The sequence below is a fragment of the Hermetia illucens genome, chromosome 1, assembly GCF_905115235.1.
Source record: "Hermetia illucens chromosome 1, iHerIll2.2.curated.20191125, whole genome shotgun sequence".
Classification (NCBI taxonomy): domain Eukaryota; kingdom Metazoa; phylum Arthropoda; class Insecta; order Diptera; family Stratiomyidae; genus Hermetia; species Hermetia illucens.
Genome location: NC_051849.1, coordinates 189,317,140 through 189,342,557, shown reverse-complemented (window position 1 = coordinate 189,342,557; position 25,418 = coordinate 189,317,140). Strand labels below are relative to the sequence as shown.

Genomic DNA, 25,418 nt, shown 5'->3' with positions numbered 1-25,418 from the left:
GTGAATTATTGTTAGCGTGAATTATGTGACCATACCATCAAAGACGCCTCTCTCGCAGTTCTTCCACGATCTGTGCAACCCCATATTGATCGCGGATATCCTCATTTCGGATGTGATCAAAACGTCTTGGTCTCCATTATCGCACGGCACCGTTCATTGTCTTCTATATAATAGTTGGCCAACTCTCAGAACTATAGAGAGCGACAGGACGGACGACATTGCGGTAAATTTTAGATCTAAGACGTTCGTTGATAAGTCGATCACAAAGCACACCAGTTGTGGAACGCCACTTCATCCAGGTTACGTTAATGCGTGAAGCAATTTCATAACGCAGTTCTCCATTGGCTGATAGCATTAACCCTAGATATTTAAATTGCGCAGTTCTGGGCAGGTCACTGCTGCTGACAGAACTGAGCGATTAAAACACCTCGAGTTAATGCTATCAGCCAATGGAGAACTGCTTTATGCTCCTCGCATAGGGAAATACAAAACCATTTATACCTGAAGCGTCAAGCTTCCAGTTTCCCAACTTGTTTAAATTTGGTTTGAAGATCTTACATTCGTCATTTGGATGCAGCCTTTTTGCGGATGAGGATATGATAAATTTGAGTGAGTGATTAGCGATTTCCTTAGCGCACACCGGATATCCGGCCGTTGATAATGATATTCATCTCAACCTTGTTGTTTTTCCAGGGAGTTCTGCGTCTTCTGCATCAACAGTCAAGGATATTTGACTATTTCAAATAGTGGCGACTGTAGACATATAATTTGAGTGTAAGATGCTGACGTTATTTTCAGTGGGCGTTTCTCAGCTTTACTGCTTCATCCTACGGCTTTTAGTATTATTGACTTCACCATATTATGAAACTGAGACCTTCGTTCAAGCTAGATATTTAACCGGTTGTCTTTTAGACGGAGGTATAATTTATAACCAAGCTCATATCTGATCACAAATGAATTTATGTGTTTCCAATACATCCTGTTGGAAATTGGAACTGACATGACCAAATTTGAACCAATTCCTCAATTCTTATAACAATCAAGGCAACCAAATAGCACTTTTTTTATTGGAATTGCACAAAAACTGTAACTTCTGAAGCCAACCTTTTATCAATATGCTTTCCGAAGAGAACACACACTGTATTTCTCTCATCATCAGTGTACTCCTTTCTCAATTGGTTCCCGAAGTACAGCATTTGTAGAATTCCTATGGTGATTTTTCGCCAAAACTAGAATAGAACGAAAGCATGGGTGAAAGTGTTTTTCCTCTTTTGTCACTACCAATTGAGCCTAGTTGTCCTGTCTACAGACTACAAATAAGGCAACGCGTAGAGGAAGTAATACGACATTAATAACAAGTGAAGTAAGGACGAAGGATATTTTAATAAGATAATAATAGTAAATACAATAAATAAAATTTACTGTGCCCTAAAATAATTTCGAACCGTCCTTTTGGCAGACTTTTACGCAATGATATAGTAAAAGTGCAAAAAGCAGGGGAAAAGTCTCATTCTATGAAAGAATTTTCCCTTTATCCCAGAACACACTTTATATTGCAAATCCTCATCTCCTTGTGGTAAGACCGTACTAGTGGTACCTAGAATATTATTACCAAGGAATTCAGGCTTGAGTTAGGTCACATACCCGTCAACTGGTAATAAAAGTTAACAGACTTGTTTAACGCGATACGGTCTATAAAAAACCTATCTTTAACCTTGTCAATTGGAGTTATAATGAATTAAGCCAACATTTTTCAGTCTTCCCATATATTGATGACATTGCACTTCCAAGTGTTGACTCAGATATTACGGAACTTACATATCTGACGCTTAACTACTGAAATATTTATTATTTATTGCGGATTTATCTTTTCACAACAAAGATCTGCTCAAAAAACAAAACAATTTGGATAAGAATCATCTTAAAAGTAACTTGATTGGTTGCTAATTGATTTCAAAGGTCGGCTGAGCTTGTTATTGTTATTGAAATGAAAGATATTTGTTACCTATGTATATTTACAGATAACTTTATAAATATCATAAGCTTATCACAAAGAAAAGATTGGTAATGAAATAGATAAACATGTGAGATTGCACAAAACATCTGCTTTAAATGGTTACAGAAAAGTGATGATAACAACCAGAATATCAACTGTTCTTACGTAGGAGTTACATTATTTTCTGTTTTATCGCTCGTTTCGATTGATAAGTCAGACTATCGAGTATAGCTTCAGATTGACTATAGCGAAGCAGTATATTTGTACAATACTATTTTCATCCTTCATTATCTGAGTTATTTTTATAAATATGAGGATCAAAATAACTGAACTAAAGATTATGATCGGATAATCTTTCATAGAATCCAGTAATCATTAAATCATTGGAATTAGAAGATTATTTTTTAATTAACGGACTAGGACCGTGTATTTATCTTCTGAATAGTATGGATATTTCAGGAGCCGAATATTCTTCAATGCGTGTCCATCTAATGTTTTAAATGCGCTGAAAACGGAGCTTCTGATTCCTGAAACATCGTTATATTCTAAGAGCAAATATCTGGTGTTCGCCTCCCAATTAAAAAATTATAAATATTCGACCTTATCAGATGTATCTAATACATTCCTTTATGGAGTGCAAATCATCCAGACAGTCCCAGTTTTCAATCAGATTGTGCCTCAATTCATATATAACATATGCTGTCTGAGGCAGTACTTATCGTGAATAGAATAGTAACGAAAGGACAGGCCAAATTCCAGGAAAGACGGGTGAAAATTATGCGGAAAATGGGACCCAGAAAATTACGTGGGCACCCATTATTCCCTTTTTTCCTTGAAATTTCTAATCCGGTCCCCCGAGAAAACTTCGACTTCGAGGGGAATCCATCCTGTTCAATCCTTTTGACAGCGAAGTGTATCCAGGCAATTTTTTCTTTCTTACCAGTTTGTTTTTCATATTTCTTTGCCACTGGTTTAATCTTAGTAATCAATCACCAAAGAGAAGCCTTATTTTGAAAATAGGTACCATGCATGTTTGGTCAATAGCTCAACTGATGGATCCAGACAGGCTCCAATGCAGAATGTATGGGTATGATGGCGAAAAATTAGGTTCCGATTGAAAATGTCATCAATTGTTGAAAATGGCAAAAGAAATGTTTTCTTTTCTGATGCTGAACTGCTGGAAAAATCCATTTGATTGTACGCAGCACCCCTTCTACATTTCATTCCATTCCTTACCATTTTCATTATGTAATTTTTAGTTTCCTGAACCCCTTCCCAACTCTACCTAAATAAAAAAAATGACACATTATAATCAATATACATTTTCGATTATCGTTATAGTTTTTCTTTAAAAATTCTAATTAAAACTCATTCACCTTAAAATTTCCTACAACCCTAAACCCTATTTTATTATTCTACCATTGCGTATGCATTTCTAAAACGCTAAAAGAGTCATTAACATTTCATTCACAATCTGCATCGGAATGCTATTTCCTTTTGCACATGAACGTGCAATTAGGTGCATTTCTACCTAGCGAATCCATGCAAGCAATACATTAGCATTTTTGTATCTCATCACATGTTTTGAAGTTGAGAATGCACGCGGCATTATTTGCAAGCACCAACGGCTGCCTAAAATGGTTGTTGACATGTTAGAGTAAACTTAATTTAAGCCACACTTGTAGGGCTCACGGACGTGGTAAAGTTAACGAGCTGTGGATAAGAAAAATTAGTGAGCATATAAATCATTAAACGGTGATGAATAAGTTGGAGGCTCTGAGGTTCTGATTTTTGTAGGCAAAAGTCGTCATTAATTTATAGAGAGAACAATGTTATCTGTGCCTAAGGAAAAAAAATATTGAATGGAGGTATAGGTGCCTCGCAAGAAGCGGAGCGAAGGAAAGCTTTCGGGGAGCGGTTTTGGAGAATATCGACACCGTCCGAAATATCCGCGGAGGATAATATGAACGTTCCTTTGTGATTCCGGCCCAGGAGATTATAGAAGCGATCTTAAAATTCGATGTTCGAAAGACAAAACCATCGAAATTCGATGCTAAGCAAATGACATCGAGTTTTCCCAGTTTCGTCAGAATTGTTCCATAAGTAGATATCATGGATATTGGCATGCACACGATCCAGATGATAGAATTTCTTCCTTTATTACTTGTATCATAAAGGGGTCCATTACCGTCTACAGTTAATTTTAGCTGAAGACGTTGGATACATTTTCGTGTTCTGGCGCCATCAAGGCTATTAGTGTGACAAACCTTGTAGCGCAAGACATGTCAGCATTCCCCACGTAATCGTTGACATTGTGGTTCGTATTTGTCCGTGGAGAGTGGCAACATTAGACCCCCCCTGCCGTTGGCGAATGAATATAAGGCAAAATACGTAAAGGCAGAGTTCACATCATATTGCCTTCCCGGAGTAGACTCAATTAGAAATCCTCCTAGGTACCCTGCCTTTGTCCTGTGAAACACTCATGAAATTGTTGTTCTTCTTTTTTCAATTGCTTATCATCTTTGAAAATTTGTTAGGCTTTTATGAAAAGGCTTTCTGCGTACGTAACGATATTTATCATCATAATCAACGGCGTAACAACCGGTACCCGGTCTAGGCCTACCTTAATAAGGAACTCCAGATATCCCAGTTTTGCGCCGAGGTCCACCAATTCGATATCCCTAAAAGCTGCCTGGCATCCTGACCTACGCCACCGCTCCCTCTTAGGCAGGGTCTGCGTCATCTTCTTTTTCTACTATAGATGTTGTCCTTATAGACTTTCCGGGCTGGATCATCCTCATCCCGCATGGATGTGATTAAGTGATCCGCCCACCGTAACCTGTTGACCCGGATTGTATCCACAACCTGGTCATGGTATCGCTCATAGATTTCGTCGTTACGTAGGCTACGGAATCGTCCACCCTCATGTAGGGGGCCAAAAATTGTTCGGAGGATTCTTCTCTCGAACCCAAGTCTCCACGGAATACATGAGGATTAGCAAGATCAATGTCTTGTACAGTAAGAGCTTTGACCCTATGGTGAGACGTTTCGAGCGGAACAGTTTTTGTAAGCTAAAATAAGCTCTGTTGGCAGTCAATAAATGTGCGCGGATTTCCTCATCGTAGCTGTTATCGGTTGTAATTTTCGACCCTAGATAGGAGAAGTTATCAACGGTGTAAAAATTGTATTCTCCCATCTTTATTCTTCCTATTTGACCAGTGCGGTTTGATATTGTTGGTTGGCTGGCTTTTGGTGCTGACGTTGCCACCATTTTATTTATTTATTATTTTGTTAAGGGAAAGTCGCACCGCGTCCTTGAAGAACTATTGTGCCCCTTTTACTGGTTATAGTGTACCTGTTGATCATAGTATCTCAAGCAGGCCAGTAACCGTTAGGAACTTTAGTATGTTCCCCACTTCCAGAAGTTTCAGCTTTGCATCTGGTATTAAGTGTTCTCCCAGATGTATCGACCTACTTTGCACAAGCGCTGGACACTGTCCCAGGACGTGCATAGAGGTTTCGTCCTCCTCCTCACAGAACCTGCAGGCAGTGTCCGTAGATATCCCTAGCTTCCCTAGGTGGTAGTTCAGCCGACAATGACCAGTGAGAATTCCCACTATGATTCGGAGGTTCTTTTTGGTGAGGTTTAAGCAATCCTTTGTGCGCATGGGTTCGTATCCCCCAATAAGCACCCTGGACTGCTCCATCCCTGGTAGGCCCGCCCAATATAGTTCCCTCAACCGTTTTTCTTCGTTTCTTAGATTCATAGCCATGAAACCGTTTCCGATTCCACAGAAGGGTTCTGGCCCGTATAAAGGCATCCCTGCTCCCTTCTTGGCTAGTTCATCCGCTGCCTCATTGCCCTCCAGCCCAGCATGGCCTGGAACCCAAAGTATCCAGACCTTGTTGGACGAGCCGAGTGTATTCAGTCTCTCAAGGCATTCCCATACCAGTTTAGAGTTCACCTGGTTGGACCTAAGTGCCTTGATCGCTGCTTGGCTATCGGTGAGAATAGCTATGTTCTGCCCCCTGTACCATATACTTTGCCCAAGATCTCGCGCCCGTCGCCCCCTGCTCGATCTGGATGAAAGCAGTTTGCACGTCTTGGTTGGTTCTTCCCATGATGTCGATATCGTCAGCATAGGCCAGTAGTTGGGTGGACTTAAAGAGGATCGTACCTCTTGCATTTACCTCAGCATCACAGATCACTTTCTCCAGGGCCAGGTTAAAGAGGACGCATGATAGGGCATCCCCTTTTCATAGACCGTTGTTGATGTCAAATGGGCTTGGGAGTGATCCTGCTGCTTTTATCTGGTCTCGCACATTGGTCAGGGTCAGCCTAGTCAGTCTTATCAATTACGTCGGGATACCGAATTCTCTCATGGCCGTGTAGAGTTTTACCCTGGTTATGCTATCATAGGCGGCTTTAAAGTCGATGAACGGATGGTGCAACTGATGTCCATATTCCAACAATTTTCCCATTGCTTGCCGCAGAGAGAAAATCTGATCTGTTGCTGATTTGCTTTGTTGACTGGAGTGAAGCCTCTTTGGTATGGGCCAATGATGTTCTAGGCATATGGGGCTATCCGAACTAGAAAGATAGAGGAGAATATCTTATAGATGGTACTCAACAACGTGATACCTCTATAATTGCTCCAATGCGGATATCTCTCTTTTTATGTATGAGACAGATAATGCCTCTTTGCCAATCGTCAGGCATTGATTCGCTGTCCCACAACTTGAGCGCAAGCTGAAAAACCACTTGGTGTAATTGGTCGCCTCCACATTTAACCATTTCGGCTGTAATGCCATTGGCTCCTGGCGACTTATGATTTTTAAGCCGATGAATTGCACGGACTGTTTCCTCTATACGTGGTGGTGGCAGTATTTGTCCGTGGTCTTCAGTTGGCGAGACCTCCAACTCGCCGATGTTTTGGTTGTTCAGTAGTTCATCAAAGTACTCAACCCATCTGTCCAATATGCCCATTCTGTCGGAAATCAGATTTCCGTCTTTGTCTCGGCAGGATGAACATCGAGGTGTATAAGGCTTCATTTTGCTGACTAGTTGCTAAAACTTCCGCGCCAGGTTTCCTTTTTTTCGTCTGCGAAATCGCTTCTCCGCCCGACGGAGTTCGTGATAAGTCTCTTCGCGTTCCCGCGTCCTTTGAGAATGCAACGTTACTCGGTATGCAGCATTCTTCCGTTCCGTAGCTAGCTTACATTCATCGTTAAATCAACCGTTCCGACTCTTTTTGCGGCTGGGGCCAAGTATGTTTGTGGCCGTATTTATGATAACGTTCTTGAAGTGGTTGTGAAAATCATTTGTTGATGCTTCATCTCCAGGATCTCTGTTTACTGCGGTTATTGCGGCATCCATTTCCCTCTTAAAGGTGTTGCGGAGGGCTGTGTTGTGGATGGCTTTAGTGGTAACTCTCACCTGGTTGTCAGAGGGGATTCTGGGTGGTGTTGTTAATCTAGCTCGGAACACCATGCCAACGAGATAGTCATCCAAGTCTATATTGGCCCCCTATATGTAGTGACATTCATCAAGGCTGAGAGGTGGCGGCGTTTGATCAACACGTGGTCGATTTGGTTGAAAGTGGTCTCGTCTGGAGAGGCAAATGTATGTTTGTGGAGTGCTTTTCGCGCAAATCAGGTACTTCCAACAACCATTTCGTGTGACCCTGCTAATTGGATAATCCGCAGTCCGCTATCATTTATATTATGGTGTAAGCTATGGGAGCCAACGTATCGCTTGAATATAGGCTCCGTCCCTACTTGGCTGTTAAAATCCCCAAGTATGATTTTGATGTCATATCTCGGACAGGGTTCGTTCTACTGCCTCGTAGATGGTATCTTTCTCCGACTCTGCAGTCTCCTCTGTAGGGGCGTGAACGTTAATGAGGTTTATATTTCTAAACTTTCCTCGCAAACGCAGAGTTCATAGCCGTTCGCTTATGTTTTCAAAGCCGATAACAGCAGGTTTCATTTTTTTGGCTGACTAGGAAACCTAAACCTAAACCCCTATAATATATGGTGTAGCGTCTCTTCTCCAGGAAACTGGTCCCTGTCCAACGCGTCTCCTGCAACGCTTTTACATCAGCCCTATATTCGGACAGGGTATCGGCTAGCTGCTTGGCAGCTCCATCTCTGTAGAGGGAGCGCACGTTCCATGTGAAAATGCGCAAATTGTTAATACGTTTTCCTTGCCGAGTTCGTCGTTGTGTTATCCGTCCAGCCAGTCCGAGGCTCCTGAGGCCCCCAATCTTGAGGACCAGTTGGTACAATTTATCCCGTTGTTAGGCACCTTCATCCTTCTCCGTCTGCAGCTTTTCGTTTCGTTTTCGCTCCCAGCGGTCACCACGTGGAGGTGGAGATATGGTTTGGTATTAGAGCTGTTGGTGTTGGTTCAGCAGGCGTTTCCCAGGTTTTATGCGCCAACGTGGGTACCAATCCACGTTTCGCCTGGGACCTATACTACCTTTTGACCACCGCATTAAATTTACTTTTCTTTTAATATTCTACTGTCAGCGGAATCTTCTGTATTATTACTTCCTCTACGTTAATATGGTAACAAATTGCAACATTCTCCACGCCGGAAGATCGAAAACCTTTCAGAATTCACAACAATAAATAACAACACTCTAATATGATTTATTACAAAAAACTAGCACAATGGACAGAAAAAAATTGTTTATGTTTCCAGAATTATTTAGCATCTTACCAGCAATAGCCGCCATTGAGCATCTTGAAATTGGATCGGAAATGTCAATGCACCTGTTTTCATCGAGTCTTGCTTAACTGGGAAATTCTTTCCTTTTTCAATATTCTCGTATTATTTTACGCCGGAAAAGCAATTCACCACGGGATAGACGGAGACGTAATTTAATGCCGGCATGATATCTTCTTTCAACGTCTTAATTTTCTTCCTAAATTGTTCGAATACTTTCGGCCAAGTGGCTTATTGTCAAAGCTGTTTAGAGGAAAACGTGTTGATTATCTTTAATTTGGATAATGTGTTTTATATTGATAACCGAGACAAGAAAGAGTTTAGTGGTTCAGTGTTGAATTTCTAGTTGGGATGATGCAAGACGTGGATGGAAATGAAACCAAAGTATGGCGTCCTACATTCTGGAAAATTATGGAGATATTTCAAGTAGCATTTTCATCTGATTAATTATTTTCCTGGTAATCTCTCCAAAAGTTAAAATATTGGAGCAATATTTCACCTTTCACATACAATTCCCAAAACATCATGTTCAGGAGTTGCATATTATTCTGATTATTTGAGCGCTCACAAATATATAGGCAAACTCAACTTCACATTTTCAATCTACCAGTTCTGCAAATTCAGAATTATTTCTGAAAATAAGAATTTTCTCAATCAATTAATGGCTTTCACTTCACATTCCATTAAGTCAGAAAAATGTGGGAAATTTAAATTATTGCTTCGCTTTCAAATATATGAATGGAGTATTTATCCTCGTTTTCAACTTAGCATCCACTTGGTCTTAACATTCCTCCCTTTCCCGCTTTTTTCTGGACTGAAGACAAAGATTGAAATAAATTGATTTAAAGTAGCGTCCCCTCCTTGAAGGGCTTTATAAAAAAATAAAATGGAATGTGAAAAGGAAAAATCACAAATCTACTACATAGAAAATACTTCAAGGATTTTCCAATAAGGATTGAGGAGGAACTGAGTGTTCGATACGCTAACATCTACTATTCTTCCTTAAAAAAGAATGGCATACCTCTTCCCGGTTTAATATGAAGGCTAACCAGCTGGAACACTGGTAACAGATTATGAAATTTCACCATAAAATGATCAATCACGTGAAATTCAATTTGCTAGAAAATGATTGCAAAGGATACTATCTAAATCACAGCAGCAAAGTATATACCTCCACATGGACACGCACGGCTGGAAAAGCAAGCAATGGCTTTTATCTTTAGCCTTCACCTAAGGATACAGGCAATTTATCACGTTTTACCTATTCGTGAACCACCCACCTTCTACGAGTAGTAGTTTCCGTCATGGCAAGCAAAAGGACATTCGAGGCACAAATTGAATTTTAAAAATCTCCCCGAATAGCAAACGAATGAAAATCAATTCCCATTAGTATATAAGAAATTCTACCCCCAATGGTGTACACCGATAAGTACTTCAGAAGTAATTGGAAAAATTGCTTCATCTTTACGGATGAGGAAGGCCCTGAAATCATACTTCCTAAGAAATACGTCACATACTCAAGTAGGCACTACCACCTGTATTATGTTTTGCATATTACAGTGTTTATATTTTGGAACATCGAAGTCGATGGTAAACGACCAAAAGGCAGACCTAAGCAACGGTGGCTTGATACGCTGGACGGGGATTTGAAAGCCTCGAGATTGCACCCAGATCAGGCATTCGATAGAGCCAAATGGCGAAGCCGATCACGACGAGCCGGCCCCGCTTGTGAACGGGACAAAGGCTGAAGAAAAAGAAGAAGAAGAAGTGTTTATATTTTGGAAGTCGCACATATGGACCAGGTCAGGGCGCAAGCAGACAAGTCCGAGCCACACATACCCGTGCCTACAGGATAAATGTTAGTACACTCATTGGTAAACCGAAACAACTTACAAGAACCTTTGCGAAGAGGTGTATCAATAGCTGTACTCTGCTAAGAGCTACGACCTAGTACATGAACACGGCAAAAATGGCTATAACCTTCATTACTTTGGTAGACCACTAACTCAATATGGCATTGGTATCGTCACCTCCGCAAGATGCGACGTATCAAAAAAGTCAGAAGAGTTTATGACCTGTTGGTTAAGCTCACTATCATCCCAGCTGACTGCATTCCTGCATTCCTTTGCCATACACCCATCACAAATAGGTCGACCCAATGCCGAAAAAGACGACTTCTGGTAACTATCTACTGCGAGCGAACAAAAGGTTGCAATACCTCTACAAAAACATCAACGAACATTTCACAATTCAAAATCTACCGCTGGGTCGTTACCCCCGTCGCTCTCTATACTTCTGAGTGGCCGACTACAAAATGCAATAAATGTGACTTTTAGAAAATGAAAAACGAAGGCGGCCAAAGGTTTCGTCCAGAGCAGAGGTAAGTCATCAGACGCTGACTCACCTTCGCCATGCGAGTAGCGTAACTGAAGCGGTTCGCAGGTGTTGAGCGCTCTTTTTTATAATTAGCAAAGTATAATGTGAGCGCGAATTATATCGACTGTAAATCCGGCGTAGGGACCCTAAACCACAGAAGTGAAAGCAAATGGCTCTTCATTTGGTCCGGTCCGACATCAAGTCGATGCAAACTTAGGAACCCTCAGTCCTTAAACAAAAAAAACCTCCTCGAGGCATTGAAGATGAAAATGCTACAGGTTATGACCACACCCCCAATGAGAACATCCACGATCGATGTGGGGTTAGCGCCTCCAATTGAATGGTCATGTAAATGGGCTTGAAATTCGAACCCGATTGGAAACGATTCAAAGACTGACGGAAACAGCGATAGAACCTCTTGACTCTACCCGGACTAAACCTATGACTGACACTGAATGATACAAAGGGTGTTGAAGAAGATATTGATAAAAAATTTGAGGGTTTTTTAATGTTTAACTTTAGAGCTCAGTTTAAGTATGACCCTAGTAAAAAGATTTGATATTTCAAAGAGAAGATGTTTTCGAGTTTCCAGGAACAGGATGATCACATTTTGATATTTATTGTGTTGCTACCAAGGCGATACTTACCTACCTTACCTACTTCGGAAGGGAAATGAATTAGGAACGATGTTTTGTTTGAGTGGAGAGACATACTGGGCATAGGGATAACGGCTTGTGTAGAGGACTACTCTACTTTCACTGTAAAACAGACGGTTATCATTATAGAAAAAGATTAGGAGTTGAGGGAATTGGTTTTTACAGAGGAATTTTTCTTCAGCGATTTCAATCCCCATACTTGGTGACTAAAAGGTTGGGATGTGATAAGCACCTTTCTAGGAATTTCACTATGTATCGAGCCATGATGGTATCGATGCGCCGCGTTTGGGCGGAATCATAAAGGATTTGGTTGGCAATGTACGGATGTACGGATGTACGATGTACGGATGTACGATGTACGGATGTACGACGGTGCAATGGTGGAGGATCTCTCTCTCTCGTTGATGATCAAAGGTTTAATTAACGGCTTGTAGCAGAAAACTTTGATTTTGCTGGGTGGGTTTGTTGAAACGGATGATGGGCTGCAGTCACCGTTTACACGGCCTAAAGCCTTGTTGACAGGTTGGAGGTCATTGTAACACCTAGATAAACAACTTGTTTAACGGTGGGGATGGGAGCTGAAATGAGGGAAGAACAGATTTGTGGAGCGAAAGCCATTTTCCAAATCATCCTCATCTTGCTGCCACGAAAAACGATTGTCAGTCATTTTTGGAGATTAAAGGCAGGTTTCCACTTGGGAATGTATCGGTAAATCTCATCCAAATATGAATTTAGGCGAGCTTGACCACGTGCAATAGCCTTCGTGCAGATGTAAGCTTTGGCTTAGCTTATTTTTACAATTAAACCAAACCACTTTCACTTTTTCATAATAATTCACCTTATTTTATTACATAATTCGATTATTTTCAATTAAATTATTTCAATCTTCTCCAAATCTATTATAATTTAATTATTATTAAATTAAATTATTTTCTCTTGATAGCAGAAAATTTTTTCTTTCGTTGTTGACTGCAGACTGTCTTTCTGCCCGGTAGCTCCGCCGTCCTCGTGACTATCAACCTGCTACCAACAAGTAGGCCAGCCACTCAGGTGGGTGAGTTTTCGATCCTGGAAACTCTGAATCTCCGCGAAGCGGCTCCACACTACAGCGCCTGTTGGGTTGAGTAGGTTTGGCCCGAGATAAGGGTCGTTTTTGTGCGTTCCTTCTTGCCATAATTTGAGCAAAGGTGGGGTGGCCGCTTGCCCCGCAGTTCACGTATTTGTGACTTCCGTCCGGCGTGTTGCAGCAATCACCACACCCGTATGCGCCGTCACATTCAACCCAACGATACTGGAGCTGGCAAATGGGTGCCGCGTGATCGACCCACCCGCAGTTTTTGCACTGCAAAATTTCTTTATTCATGATCCGCCTAAAGCAAATCAAAGTGCGATTTATCGTCTTTATAAGGGCGACGTCAACGATCCCGAAAAAACGTCAAATGTCATAAGTCATAGACTCATTCTACGACTTGGTAGTGGCGTGATTGCGGCTCCTGGTGTGGCTTTGCTGCGGTTGCTGACGAGTTTATGGCACCGATAGGCCATCGGTTGCCTTCGGGATCGATCCCCCATTGCCTCCAGGGAGGCTATCGTTGCTTAGAGCCCCCAACCACCTGTTCCACTAGCTTGTGGAGGAGGCTCACGATGTTTTTTTCTATTTTTCACTATCTAAAATTTGCCCTTCATTGAGGTCAATCGCAGTTTTCTCGTAGCCTTTGCTTCCTAGAAGCCTTTTCTTTTTGGCTTTTTGCTCACTTTTTCCCACAAACCTAAGCATTTCATGTCTTAGGTACGATAGTCTACTCATTCATTAATTTCCTGAGAAAGAATAAAGATCTGCCACAATGGAAACGAACAACCTGTAAGCCACGTACGAAACGCGTGTATACCAAGAGCAAAACTTTTCAAGTCGAGCCTTGATTTGAAACTACCTCTGAATTCAATGGCTATCTTTACATCAACATCTTCAACTGTTGAATTGAATGATTGGGCTAGTTCCCTCTCGTACCATTCTGAGCAATATGTACTTCAGAGCATAAAACGATAGATGGTTCCCAATCTCAACTTACACAATATTAATAGTGTCCGGGCCCGAGTATTGGTTGGCACGACAAATTATAGGGAAGAATTCTTGGAAGTTCCGCTGAGAATCAGGTTCTGACATTTAAATTGCTTCCAATCAGGTTCTGATGTTTAAGGACTCACAAGTGTTAAGGACCCTACGAATTGACTGGTGTGCACTGTTTTGTGCCATTCGTACACACTTCCTTAACTCTTCCTTGATTGAGTTTATTATTGGCAAACTTGATACCAGGGTCGAACAGCTTTCCAATATTTTTCTACTAAAACTCCTCCTTTTCTACACTGAACTCCTAGAAAACTTTCAAATGAGATCCTGAAAAAGAATGATTTCCATAACCTTTATGTTATGTACCGCTGCTATTCTCCATTAGCACGCTGTGAAACAAATAATCTTGATTGTTTTCATCATCTGATTTGTCAGCGGCCTAGGAAGTGTGGCGCGGCAGGATAAATAAATTTCGAATGTCGCGAATACCAGCGGACTGATGACGTCACCAGCGCTCTCCACTCAGTTCAGACCTCGCTGCAAGAGTGAAGAACAGAGTAGGTGACGAGAAACGTCAGATAAAAAAATAATAATAATAAGAGAAAAGATAGTTCGCAGTCATTGTGAGAAGAGCGAGTTTCGTGCAGAAAGAAAACAGTTACAGACGGAAATTAGTATAATTTCTAATATCTCGGAGTTATAATAAGAGTACTTTCTTGAAATTGTGTATTGAACTTTGTAAAATACGAAAAACCTATTTCGAAGAATAAAAGTTCTTAAATTTGTCAGAAACCTATTTCGAAGAATAAAAGCTCCGAAATTTGTCAAAAAGGAAAGAATACAAGCTCCTAAAGGAGAATGGAGTTTTTGACATAATTTCTCAGCGTTGAATTTGCGCAACGGAAAATAGGTCTCTTTGCTGCCCATGTGTACTCCGGATGCATATCTTGATTTATCTGCATAGAGAATATTTTTTAGCGCCATTTTGTTCCTTCATTGGGGCAACCCTACCGAAAGTCTTTATTTCATTCTACAGTCTCCAGTCAAACCTACGGGAGTCAAAATATCCTCGGTAGGCAAATGAGTTAGATTGGCGACACCATAAGGAAGAGCTAAGAACTGGTATAGAGGAATTTTCCATAGAACGTTTTCCATAAAAGGTCGGAAAATTTCGACTCTGCCCGGGGACTCATCTGCAGTGGCAATAGGTCACGAAACCTTACCAGAGGTATACTGGTACCATTGGAACCGGGACAGCCCCTGAATTCACATACTTCAGGAGGATTCTTGTTGTATGTGCGTTCAGCTCGGTTGTTGCGGTTGGTCTCCTAGTGAGAACTTCTTGGGATTATGGTTACGTTCAAGCGAACAGAAACCTTCGGGCTTGGACGTGGTGTTGCATTTCAACGGGGGAGCCGTACTCCTTAGTGCGGTAGAGATTTAGGTAGGTCTTGCATCCACCGGTATGAATGATGAGTCAAGTACTCGGTATAGCCTGATACCGTTGTAGCGTGATACAATTGTAGCCTGCCGCAGCGGGGCTTTAATTGTGGTCACAAAATCAATCCGTGTCTTTAGGAGACCGTGAGATACACCATAGAGGCGTAACTGTCTGGCTATGTTATGTATGGTGTCCGACAAATATTAATAACAATAATCGTTGGCGCAAAAATCCAATTGGATCAGAACCTTGAAGAGTGTTAGAGCACTTTATTCAAGACCGTAGCGGTACACTACTATAGGAGAAAATGTGATCCGCATTGCGCTCGCCCTAGATTATTACACTGATTTGAGCAGCCTGGTCAAAGCGATTCACAGCTGTTGCTCATGTAAATCCGCCTATATTTCAGACCAAAACTTGGGCAGAGCTGAAATATTTTATTTAAGGATTGAGCGATGCTAAGTCCATTCATTTTTCCGAAACCGTAAAGCCGACTTTGCTTATTACTTTTTGAAGCTTGGGTGCTAAGCCCAAAACGAGGGGTCCGTGAACCGAAAAAAGATGGAATTATTCCCCATTTGGGCCGGTCCGGTCAAGCCGGTCAAGTAGATGCAAACTTAGCATCCCCCAGTCCTTAAACAAAGCACTTTCCTCGAAACATGATTTTTTACTTGAAAAGTGAACCACATCTTCACAACAAAATTTCGAAGAAAATGACGTACGGAATTTTCTCTAAGTTTATTGCAACTATTTTAGTCAACGGTAAGTATATGTTGCCGTACGCCATACTCTAGCTTTACTGATGTAGATTAAAGAAAATTATTTTCTTTTGTCTAGCTTTAAATTGTTACTAGTTATACTGCGTACCGCAAAGCATCTCAAATTCGACAGGCTTCAGGAGAATTCCTGCAGTGCCGTCTTTACATATATCTTTACAAAAATTTACTGCAATATACATAAATATAGCCGTGATAATCACCACCGCTTGTATTCCTCTATGGCCTTTTCTTCCACCGCAAAGAAATTTTCAAACCGCCCCTTTTTTTAGGCCTTCACAATGATGTTACCCCTTAATTCTCCCTTAATTCTACTTTCTCCCCACACTAAAGCACGGGTTTGCCGCTGTGTATTGTAGTTCCTATTTTTAACTCTCTCGTGTATAACTGAATTAAGTTCTTTCGATAGGTGTCTGCCAAAACTTGATTACTCGTCTGCATGCCGTCATCCTAAACAGTATTCTACCCAGTGAATTTTATAGTATGTAACTGCGAAGATAGGTCTTTGAAATCCAGATCAAACATGACTTCAATGTGTTGAAAAAAGGTTTGACAGACAAATATTTACAACAAAACTTAGAACTAGATATTCCAAAGTAATGATTTGGCCCTATTCATTTTGAAATTCTATGGATTAGATGACCGGTGGGGGATAAATGGCGCATTTTTCCATGGGTTCTAGTATCTACTGTCCGAAGTAAGAACTATATGCCCTTGTGGCGCCACAGGATTCGCGAAATTTATTTCGAATGTTACAATTGCGAGCGGTTAGATGACGCCACCGGTGCTCTCCACACATTTTAGAACTCGCCACAGGAGTGGAGGGCAGGCGGTGATAAAGTGCCGTGAGTTGGCGGCAGAGTGATGGAAGAAAAAACAATTGCCTTCTTCTGCCTATAGCTTTTACTGCAGTCAGACGTGTGTTTTTCCTTGTTATAATAGAAGGTTGTAATATACAATTACTTTGAAAAGCGGATGTATTCCAATTTGAATTACGAGTTGTTGAAACTTACGTTTAAGTTATAAAACGTATTTATAAAAGTTTGAAAAGAAGCATGTCAAATAAAGACGAGTTAATGCTAAATTTTGAAGCGTTTATTCGGTGTGACAAGCTATTCAAGAGGTCGATTACAGGGGCGCTTTTCGAGGCCCTTTTAGCTTAGCACTTTACTCGGTTTGGTTGTGTGATTCTGGACGTCTTACAGTTTCTTTCGAAGTACAAGCAGCGTGACAGTTTGTAGGAACATCTTGAATCGTAACTAAGTCATGAAATTACACCCTCTCCAGAAATTGTATTTTCTACCCCTTTCTAGACGGGCCTGGCGACTGCTTATTTACGGCCATATTTTTTTAACCATTGCGAATCACATCCGCCAATCTACACCTTTATAAGCAAGGTTTACCCGCTAATTAGACAGGTGAACAACCGGTTTATAATCGCAGAGTGATACTACTCCCGTCGAAACGAATTGTGCACTATGAGCATGGACTTTACTTTACTTAGCAAACCTGAGTACTACCTAACAGTTTACATGCTGTGGTAGATAAATCACTGCATTAGTTCTATACTTTTAAATTTATAAAAAATAATTCTCTGCTGAGTGTACTACTCCTTAGAATTGTTTTAGGTCTTCACAGCGGAATCAGATTTCGCTATCAACAGTTCTGATCGAAATTCTGAGTAAGGGTTTCTTCATTCTGGCCCCAAGTTTCAGAATTGTCAATTGTCAAAAGCAACTGCAGTCTGAGGCACTGATTGTCATGTATGAGCCACATTGCACAGCATGTATACCTATCTGTCTACTTTTATAGGTATGCATCACACATCAACGACCTCTGAATTTGAGATGAAGCCGTGTTCAAGCATGAAGTATGAAGTCTGTCCAATTTCTTGACCCCTACTTGTTTCGTGATTTTTTATTACCGGATACGCATGCCTCGCAATTGAGAAAATTATATTTCTAGACGGAATATATATATTATACTTATTCTTCTACACGGTTTGGAGCAGTTACGAAACCAGGTGGTAAAGGAAGCAGAAACTGAAGATTTATTACTTATGGGAATGTGTATAAAGGGTTTTGTGGTTTTCCTATACCACAAAAGAATCCGAAAAAAGTTTTAACATATCTAAGGTGTCTAGGATTACTACAAATTATCAAATGGATATGTCATGTTAATCATTTTACGGTGTCTGAATAGGGAGAGAATCCGGGCGCGGAGTAAAAATTATGCAGTCCTACTGTTATCTTTTCTTTCATAGGAATTCCCATTTCGACCACCAAAGCAACTTTGGACCGGGGGGAATCCCCTCTTTCCTCCAATTTCCTAAGACCTCTGTCTGTTAGGCTTTATACATTGAGGAAATATCGTGACTCTAGGATCAACCGGTTTATAGTAATTCATGATTAAGAAATAGTTTAAGTAACGGACATTGAATCCACTTGACATGTAGGATATTTGCGCTTCTCTACAAAACCCCAGCACATGGGAATATGAGCATGTCATTCGAACAAATGAGCGAGCATGTTATTTAAACAAACCCCATGAGTAATAACGCTCTAAATCCAACCTGCAACTGACCCCAAAGTAAGAATTAAGATTTGATAGCATATTCTAAATGAACAGTGCAAGTTGTTTTTGCCTCCTTCTTGCAATTCAAGTTTACAGACCCCAGTCCTCCATTTGTTTATTCTTTTGAATATTTTATTAGTGAAAAAACTAAGAATGACCACTTTTTATTTGGTGTCTAATTTCAGGTAGAACCGGTCACCGCTCCCTGTTATTGTTATTATTTTTACTTCGCCCTGCCTCCCCAAAAGACGGGGGTCTCGTGTCATCCACGAATAGCAAAAACAGATTATTACAAATGCGACGTCGCCGCCACAAACATCCATCGAATGGGGAATGTCAGCGAAAATACAACTGAAATGCAACAGAAAATAAAAATAATCTAAAATCATAGGGAAAACGTGTCTGGGGGGAAATAACGAAAATAAAATGAAGCAGAAAGAATAAAAAAAAAGTGCACAGGTATGCGAAAACTAAGCGTAATATAAAGAAATATAGTAAAAAAGATTATCAGTGCAGTCGCGAATGCGAGTGCATAAAAAAATGCATTTTTTCACATAACTTTGTCGATTAGTCGTAAAGCATAACGGAGACCAGCGAAAAACCCACGAAAAACGCAAAAATATTCGTAAGCAAATTGCCGCATTCGATGCGGAAAAGTGGGCGAACTTACATCAACCGCCATTAATACGCGAAACGCGCGAATATACAATGAGTGGCGCACAGTGAAAATAAAAGTGACAAATCGCGGATTTTGGTGTTTACTAGATTTTTTACGGGTGGCCGAGCCTCTGGTATTTCCAAAATATAAACTTTATTAGCGAGTGCAGCGTTCGTCAGAGCTGTAAACAGTAGCCGTGACGCACTGCAGCGGCTTCTATGCAATTTGTTTACTCAACGCTTTTCCACTTTGTCGTCACTGCACGTTGCACCGAATACCTTTTGGGCGGGAAGTGAGCTTATGTAAGTAACTGCAGTTGCACTCGTGAAATTGCACCAGCCATAAACATTCGTTGTACGATAGCTTCTATCGCGGCGGCCAGCGGAACACATAGTACAAATCTACTCATTAAGAAAGTATTTGTTATTGCATTTTACCGCGAACAATCACTCCGACGCTCATAGTACTTTCCTGTGCTTCTGGTAAACAAGATACAACGATCCGCGGTTGCGAGAGTTAATCATCGATTGTGAAGTGAATGCAAGGATATGCTGACATGAAACCTACCAAGCTGCTCGCAGTATCCATATTAGTTCTAAGTGTACTCACTGCATTTACCGGACACTGTCTACCTGAAATCGCCGAGAAACATGACACAAACGAGAGCGAGCTGTACAACTTCCGATGCTTCAATGAGAATGATCCAGGTAAGTGTTTTTGATAGTACTTACTACGATATTACACCAAAGGGACCTTGGGAATTTTCGCGGTCTGAATTTGAATCTGACTAAACATCCTCCCACGGCGCCAATAAAAGATATGAGAACCCTTAAGTGCGCAAAGCCCATATCTGGCATATCCCAAGGATGGTTCGACAACAATTTGTTTAGGAGACTAGGTTTGGTATCTAAAACCATAATATTTTTCAGCATCATCCTTTGAAGATCAAGCACGGATTCATATCCCTAGTTCCTCCCTGACATATTTGGCTCCAAGGCTATCGTCGCTAAACCTTTGTGTGTCCGTCTGAAGAAAAGAAATTAAGACGAAAAACAGGGTAAGGAGGAGCAGGACTTAAATTCCTGATGGAAAAACTACTATGTCTCAACCAGGTTAAGGTCCTTCTTCATGGTCGCTGCAGTATTCATTCCCCAATTAATTCCGCTACCTACAGCCTTTGCTGTCTCCCGCACTTTCACTCACTTATCAGTTCGTGAACTTTGCTAGTGTTATGGTTTGTTTTTGATTGTTTCCATTTAATTGCAATATTACTCCAGCCTACTCTAGGAGAATTCAAACATCGTGTCGAACTTTAATGGGGGTTCCCTTTATTTAACAACTTTTATCCATAAATTATATCAGTTCAACTGTGGGGGAGGAGAAGCTCTCGCTGTTCCATCCTTCTTTCATCATGGTGCTCAAATTCCTTGATCCTCTGCTGCTCCTTAAATTCCTTCAGGTCGATTTCCGCCCTTCGCCGGACCTTCTCACTACTGGCGTTCTCCTGAACCAGGAAGAGTACCTGTCGTTATAATCGCCTCGTAACCCTCCATCTTCCTCATGGCGAGAGACGGTAGTACAAACCTCCGTTGCAGGGGGCGGTACTTCTCAAGAGTGATTGATGATTATGTCTTCCAGGACTGTTCTACTGGTTCAACGCAACTTCTTCGACTCGTCCTGTAGTAACTGAAAGGAAAATGATCGCGGACCGTCCGTACACGCGGAAGCCGGAAAGGCTTTTAGAACTCCGTGCTCGATAGAAGATATGATGTTATCTTGAACCGGAGAGAAAATTGGCACGACCCAGACGAATGTGTGTCCGGATATACTGATGTCTTCAACATCGATGGCTCAAAAAAAGAAAATAGTTCTGGAGCAAGAGTCTACCTCTCAAATAAAAACGAGAAGCGGGCTTTTCTCTTGGGACAATACACAACGGTCTTTCAGGCAGAAGTGCATCCGTTCCTAAAGGCGGCAACCTGGATCATTGACGAGCGGTTGCTGGGCAGGCACATCGCAATCTGTAGCGATGGTCAACCTACACTGAGGGCATTGACTAGTACGTTGATCACTTCAAAAATCGTTCAGGAATATAGAAACCGATTGAACACTGTTTCTACATTCAATACGGGGGAATTAGTCCGGGTACCTGGTCACTGTGGTGTCGAGGGAAATGAAATCTCAGATGCCTTGGCAAAATAGGCTTCAACTTCCCCCATACCCGGACCGGAATCAGCAATTGGGATCTCAATAGCATTGGCTGATACTGCTATCAAAAACTGGGAACAAGCTTTCCATAATGACAGGTGGCAAAACCTTAATGCTGCTAGACTCACCAAACTTTTCGTGTCAGAACCAAACAAACATACTGTAAAGTTTATCCAGTCGAAAAGCAGGAAGACTAGCAGAAGTATTTTGGGCATTCTGACTGACCATAATTCGCTAGCTGGGCATATGTTCAAAGTAGGAATATTCCAAGATGATACGTGTCCATCCTGTAATGAGGAACCGGAATCTACAGAACATTTTCTATGTGAGTGTCCCACCCATGGATGCATCAGACATCAGACTGTTGGTACTGATGTGCTCCAACTGCAGCGAGTAGCATCACATCCACAAACGGAAATCCTGCGATACATAAACAAATCGGGGTAAATTCGTTGCTCAGAGGCTTTGCCCCTGCACCCTGTGGAAAAACAAAGGGAGAGGGATTATTTCTCCTATTCTGGGTCTTCCGGAACCCCATCGAAGTTTGGACGCTTACATGAGATATCCAATTTAAACTAGTAAAAGTACTGACGGTATCCTCCGTGACCTGAGAGAATGACAGGATGAGATTATAATTTACCTCTCTATGCGTTTTCCCCGATAAAACGGATCTGCATGTGTCGAACCACCTGACTGGCTACATCGCTGTTGCTATCTATTTATGGACCTCTTCCTTTTAGCTTTTTCGCTTGAGTATCACTCAGCGCTACCAGTGCTATGCCGTCAACGTAACCCACAACCGTGGCCTCCTCCGCAATCGAAAGATTAAAAGCATCGTTGTACATGATGCTCCACAATAGTAGACCTAGTACGGAACCCTGTGTGGACAGCTGTTAATGTGAGTTATACCGCCAGTATGCACTTTCGGACGTCTTTCCCAAAGTGCAGCAGTACATCTATGGTTTCGCTAGCTTCTCTAGCTTATAGACTTGTACGGGTAGCCCCCATTCTCATCTGGATTTTACCCTGTAGTTTCACTGTGTCTAGACCAAAGAAGAGTATATGTAATATTTCTTTTTTTTTCAGCAGAGCTCTGATGGCTAGATCTATTTGGTGTAAGGTCTAGAGATCCAGAGGCGTCACGTACGGCTCTTCTGCACCCTCGGCACCAGTTGCTTTCTAATGCCCCAACAGGTTGATTGCTCGATCAGCTCGTCGTTCTGCTTTTTCTAATTTCTGTTTCCGCTTCAATTCTCGAAAATCCCGTCCGATCCGCTGTTTCATTTTCGGCCCCCCCTCCCTATTCTCCCGGAGTAGATACAGCATGGAATAATACACATTATCATTCCGACTGTAATTTCGGGAAATAAAGGTCCTTAAGGACAGCGGGACTAACTAATTGCTGGTGTCCTAGAATCCCCGGCTGATAAACACACGAGGTCCCTCAGACAAAAGCGCAGCAACTACCCTCGGCTTAGGGCCAACTGGAGTTGCTACTTTTTTCCTAAAATAGAGTCTCCGGCATGAAGCTAGCGGAATTCTATCCTAAGGGGAGTCAGAATCAGCTTGCAACCAACTAATAACCTACCTGTCCAGTGTATTAACAGGAGACAGCCCCTTTTCCTATTCTCGACTATTTCAATGTTGTGTTTAGTAGAATCAGCAAAAATCCGTAATTACCGATTCTGCAATTGAATATGAAAAGTTCAGACATCAATCTTCCGTAGCAATAAAAAAACCCAATTCATCAATATGCAAGAAGTGCATAAAAATGTATATACAAACCACAGCTATTACTCCGAGCACATGGTGTGAAATGGTGTGCGTGATTTAGGTGGGCGTGCGAATACTCAAGGCGAAGCATCATGACAGGTTCATTCGCTGTCTATGCTGACTCAGTTCGTGATAATACTGCTGTTACGTACCAAAAGTGTTTGAAGCTTTTGGCATGAACTTTTCATATCATAACACTGCTATCAACCTAACTTGGCAATTCCCAAAGTGGTGACCCCGAGTTCAAAAGGAGAATTGCCGGATTCAAGGTAAAAGTAAAAGCAGTAAAAACAAGAATGCCAAGAACAAGCAACATGCCTGCAGACAAGAGAATGACTCCGACCGCGGAGAAATTGGGTACCAAGTTTCCAGACGTCAATCTCCACCACCCCCGTCATAATTACAGAGTCCGTATCAGGCAGCTCATATAACTGCTTACGCGAGGAATTAATAAAGCGGTTGTGTGCAAGCCAGGAGGAGAAAACAAGGCAACTCATGGAGAGCACTTCCATGGGTGGCGAGAAACGCTCCCAACTTCTCCGCCGCCTGCAGTATATCAGCGGTACTGCAGTTCCAGTGCCACTTACGCGTAGTCTATGGGTAAGACTCCTACCATCTACTCTTCAACCGATCATAGCGACAACTGATGGCCAGCTACTACAAGCTGTAGCCAACCTAGCTGACAAGGTTTACGCTGCACTTCTTTCGACACCATGCATCACGGAACGTCGTCAGTCATACAAACACAATCGCTTCCAGCAAGACAAACACGTCTAACACAGCTGGTTCAACAATTTTTAAGTCAGTTCGCGCGAAAAGTATATGTTGGTACCACTCGAAACCATCAAATGCACGAAGCCATGTAATTGAGCATCGGGAAACCATCGTAATAATGCCATCTCGAAAATCTGCCAAACTCACCTTCAACAATTTGTAATGGTAAACTCAACGCAATTTAACAGAGGAATTGGATTTACTGATGGTTACCAGGCAGAACTTGCAATTTCGAATGAGAAGCAGGATCGATATTGGATTTAAATCTTCATATCGCATAATTAAATACGGCTTTCATTCAACTTCTTCCATGAATCTAACCTGGCAATTCCCAAAGGAGGATGTCCACCTGGAGGTTTACTAGCTTTAGGCAGCAGCGCCAGCTTCTGCCGCTTCTATGATACAGGAAAGATCCTTTCGGGCATGCTGTATATCACTTCAAGTTTGATGGCCTTATTCGGTATGCCGTCCAGACCTGGGGCTTTACTGTCGCCTATTCTACGACAGATCTTCAGTAGCTCGTCTCTGGAAGATGTTTTGCTGGGAAAATAACCCCGGGATGATTTTAAACAAGGAAGTGGGGCACATGATCTACAGAATGAATCGCCTCTGAATAGTCTCGTTACGATTTTGTAGGCACGTTCCAGGGGGTTTTCGTCCTACTTAAAACATTCTTCCTTGCTCCGCTGGACTTCCTTATAGGAATGCTGCTTACCGCTCTCTGAGCCGCTTGTCTGGCTCATTGGCAAGTCGATCGAAGTTCACTATTCCATCAGTAGTTGGGTGTTTTAGTGGGGAAGGAGCATCTTCTAGGCATCGATGCGTTACATGTTTTAGCTATGCATTGTGTGGCATGGGAAGCTCTATCCATGGAGGTGCCTGCTTTATTAGGTTTTTCTAGCCACACCTCTATGGATGTTTGCTCATCCATTGCCTTTCGGCGTGTGGGTGCCTTGTCCAGTGGCTGCGTACGTCTATCTGTCTGTCATGCGCACTTTTCTGAGAAACGATTACACCTATTGACACGAAATCTAGTACAGTTGAAACTGTGAACCTCCACATATGCGATAAATTTCATTGTTTTTCTTTGAATATTGACAAGTGGGCTAACAACTGAAAGGTCTGGATTAGTATTTTCCGAAGTAGACTAGTTTTGACGTTGGTTGCAAATAGAACAAGTCCCGAAGTTGAAAGTCCCCTCCTCAGATACCATCTAACCGAAAAATCTGGCCTAGTTATGGTGGTCCATGCCCATAACATCTTCAAAATATTCTCCGTTGCGATATTTTTCCAAATAAGGTTAATAATAGTATATAATTACAGTCAAACCTGTCTAATTGGACTACTGACGGGGCCGAACAAAATTAGTTCGACTAGCCGATTAAAAA

General features: G+C 41.7%; 1 protein-coding gene across 1 annotated transcript in view; it reads left to right on the top strand.

The window, feature by feature from the left end:
- The first annotated feature begins 19,252 nt into the window (after positions 1–19,252).
- Positions 19,253–25,418, top strand: part of LOC119646221 (atrial natriuretic peptide receptor 2-like) — a 121,448-nt gene continuing 115,282 nt past the window's right edge. The window contains exon 1 of the mRNA XM_038046607.1: positions 19,253–19,982. Within this exon, the coding sequence (XP_037902535.1) occupies positions 19,814–19,982 (169 nt within the window). The 5' untranslated portion in view covers positions 19,253–19,813. The remainder of the gene's footprint in view (positions 19,983–25,418) is intronic.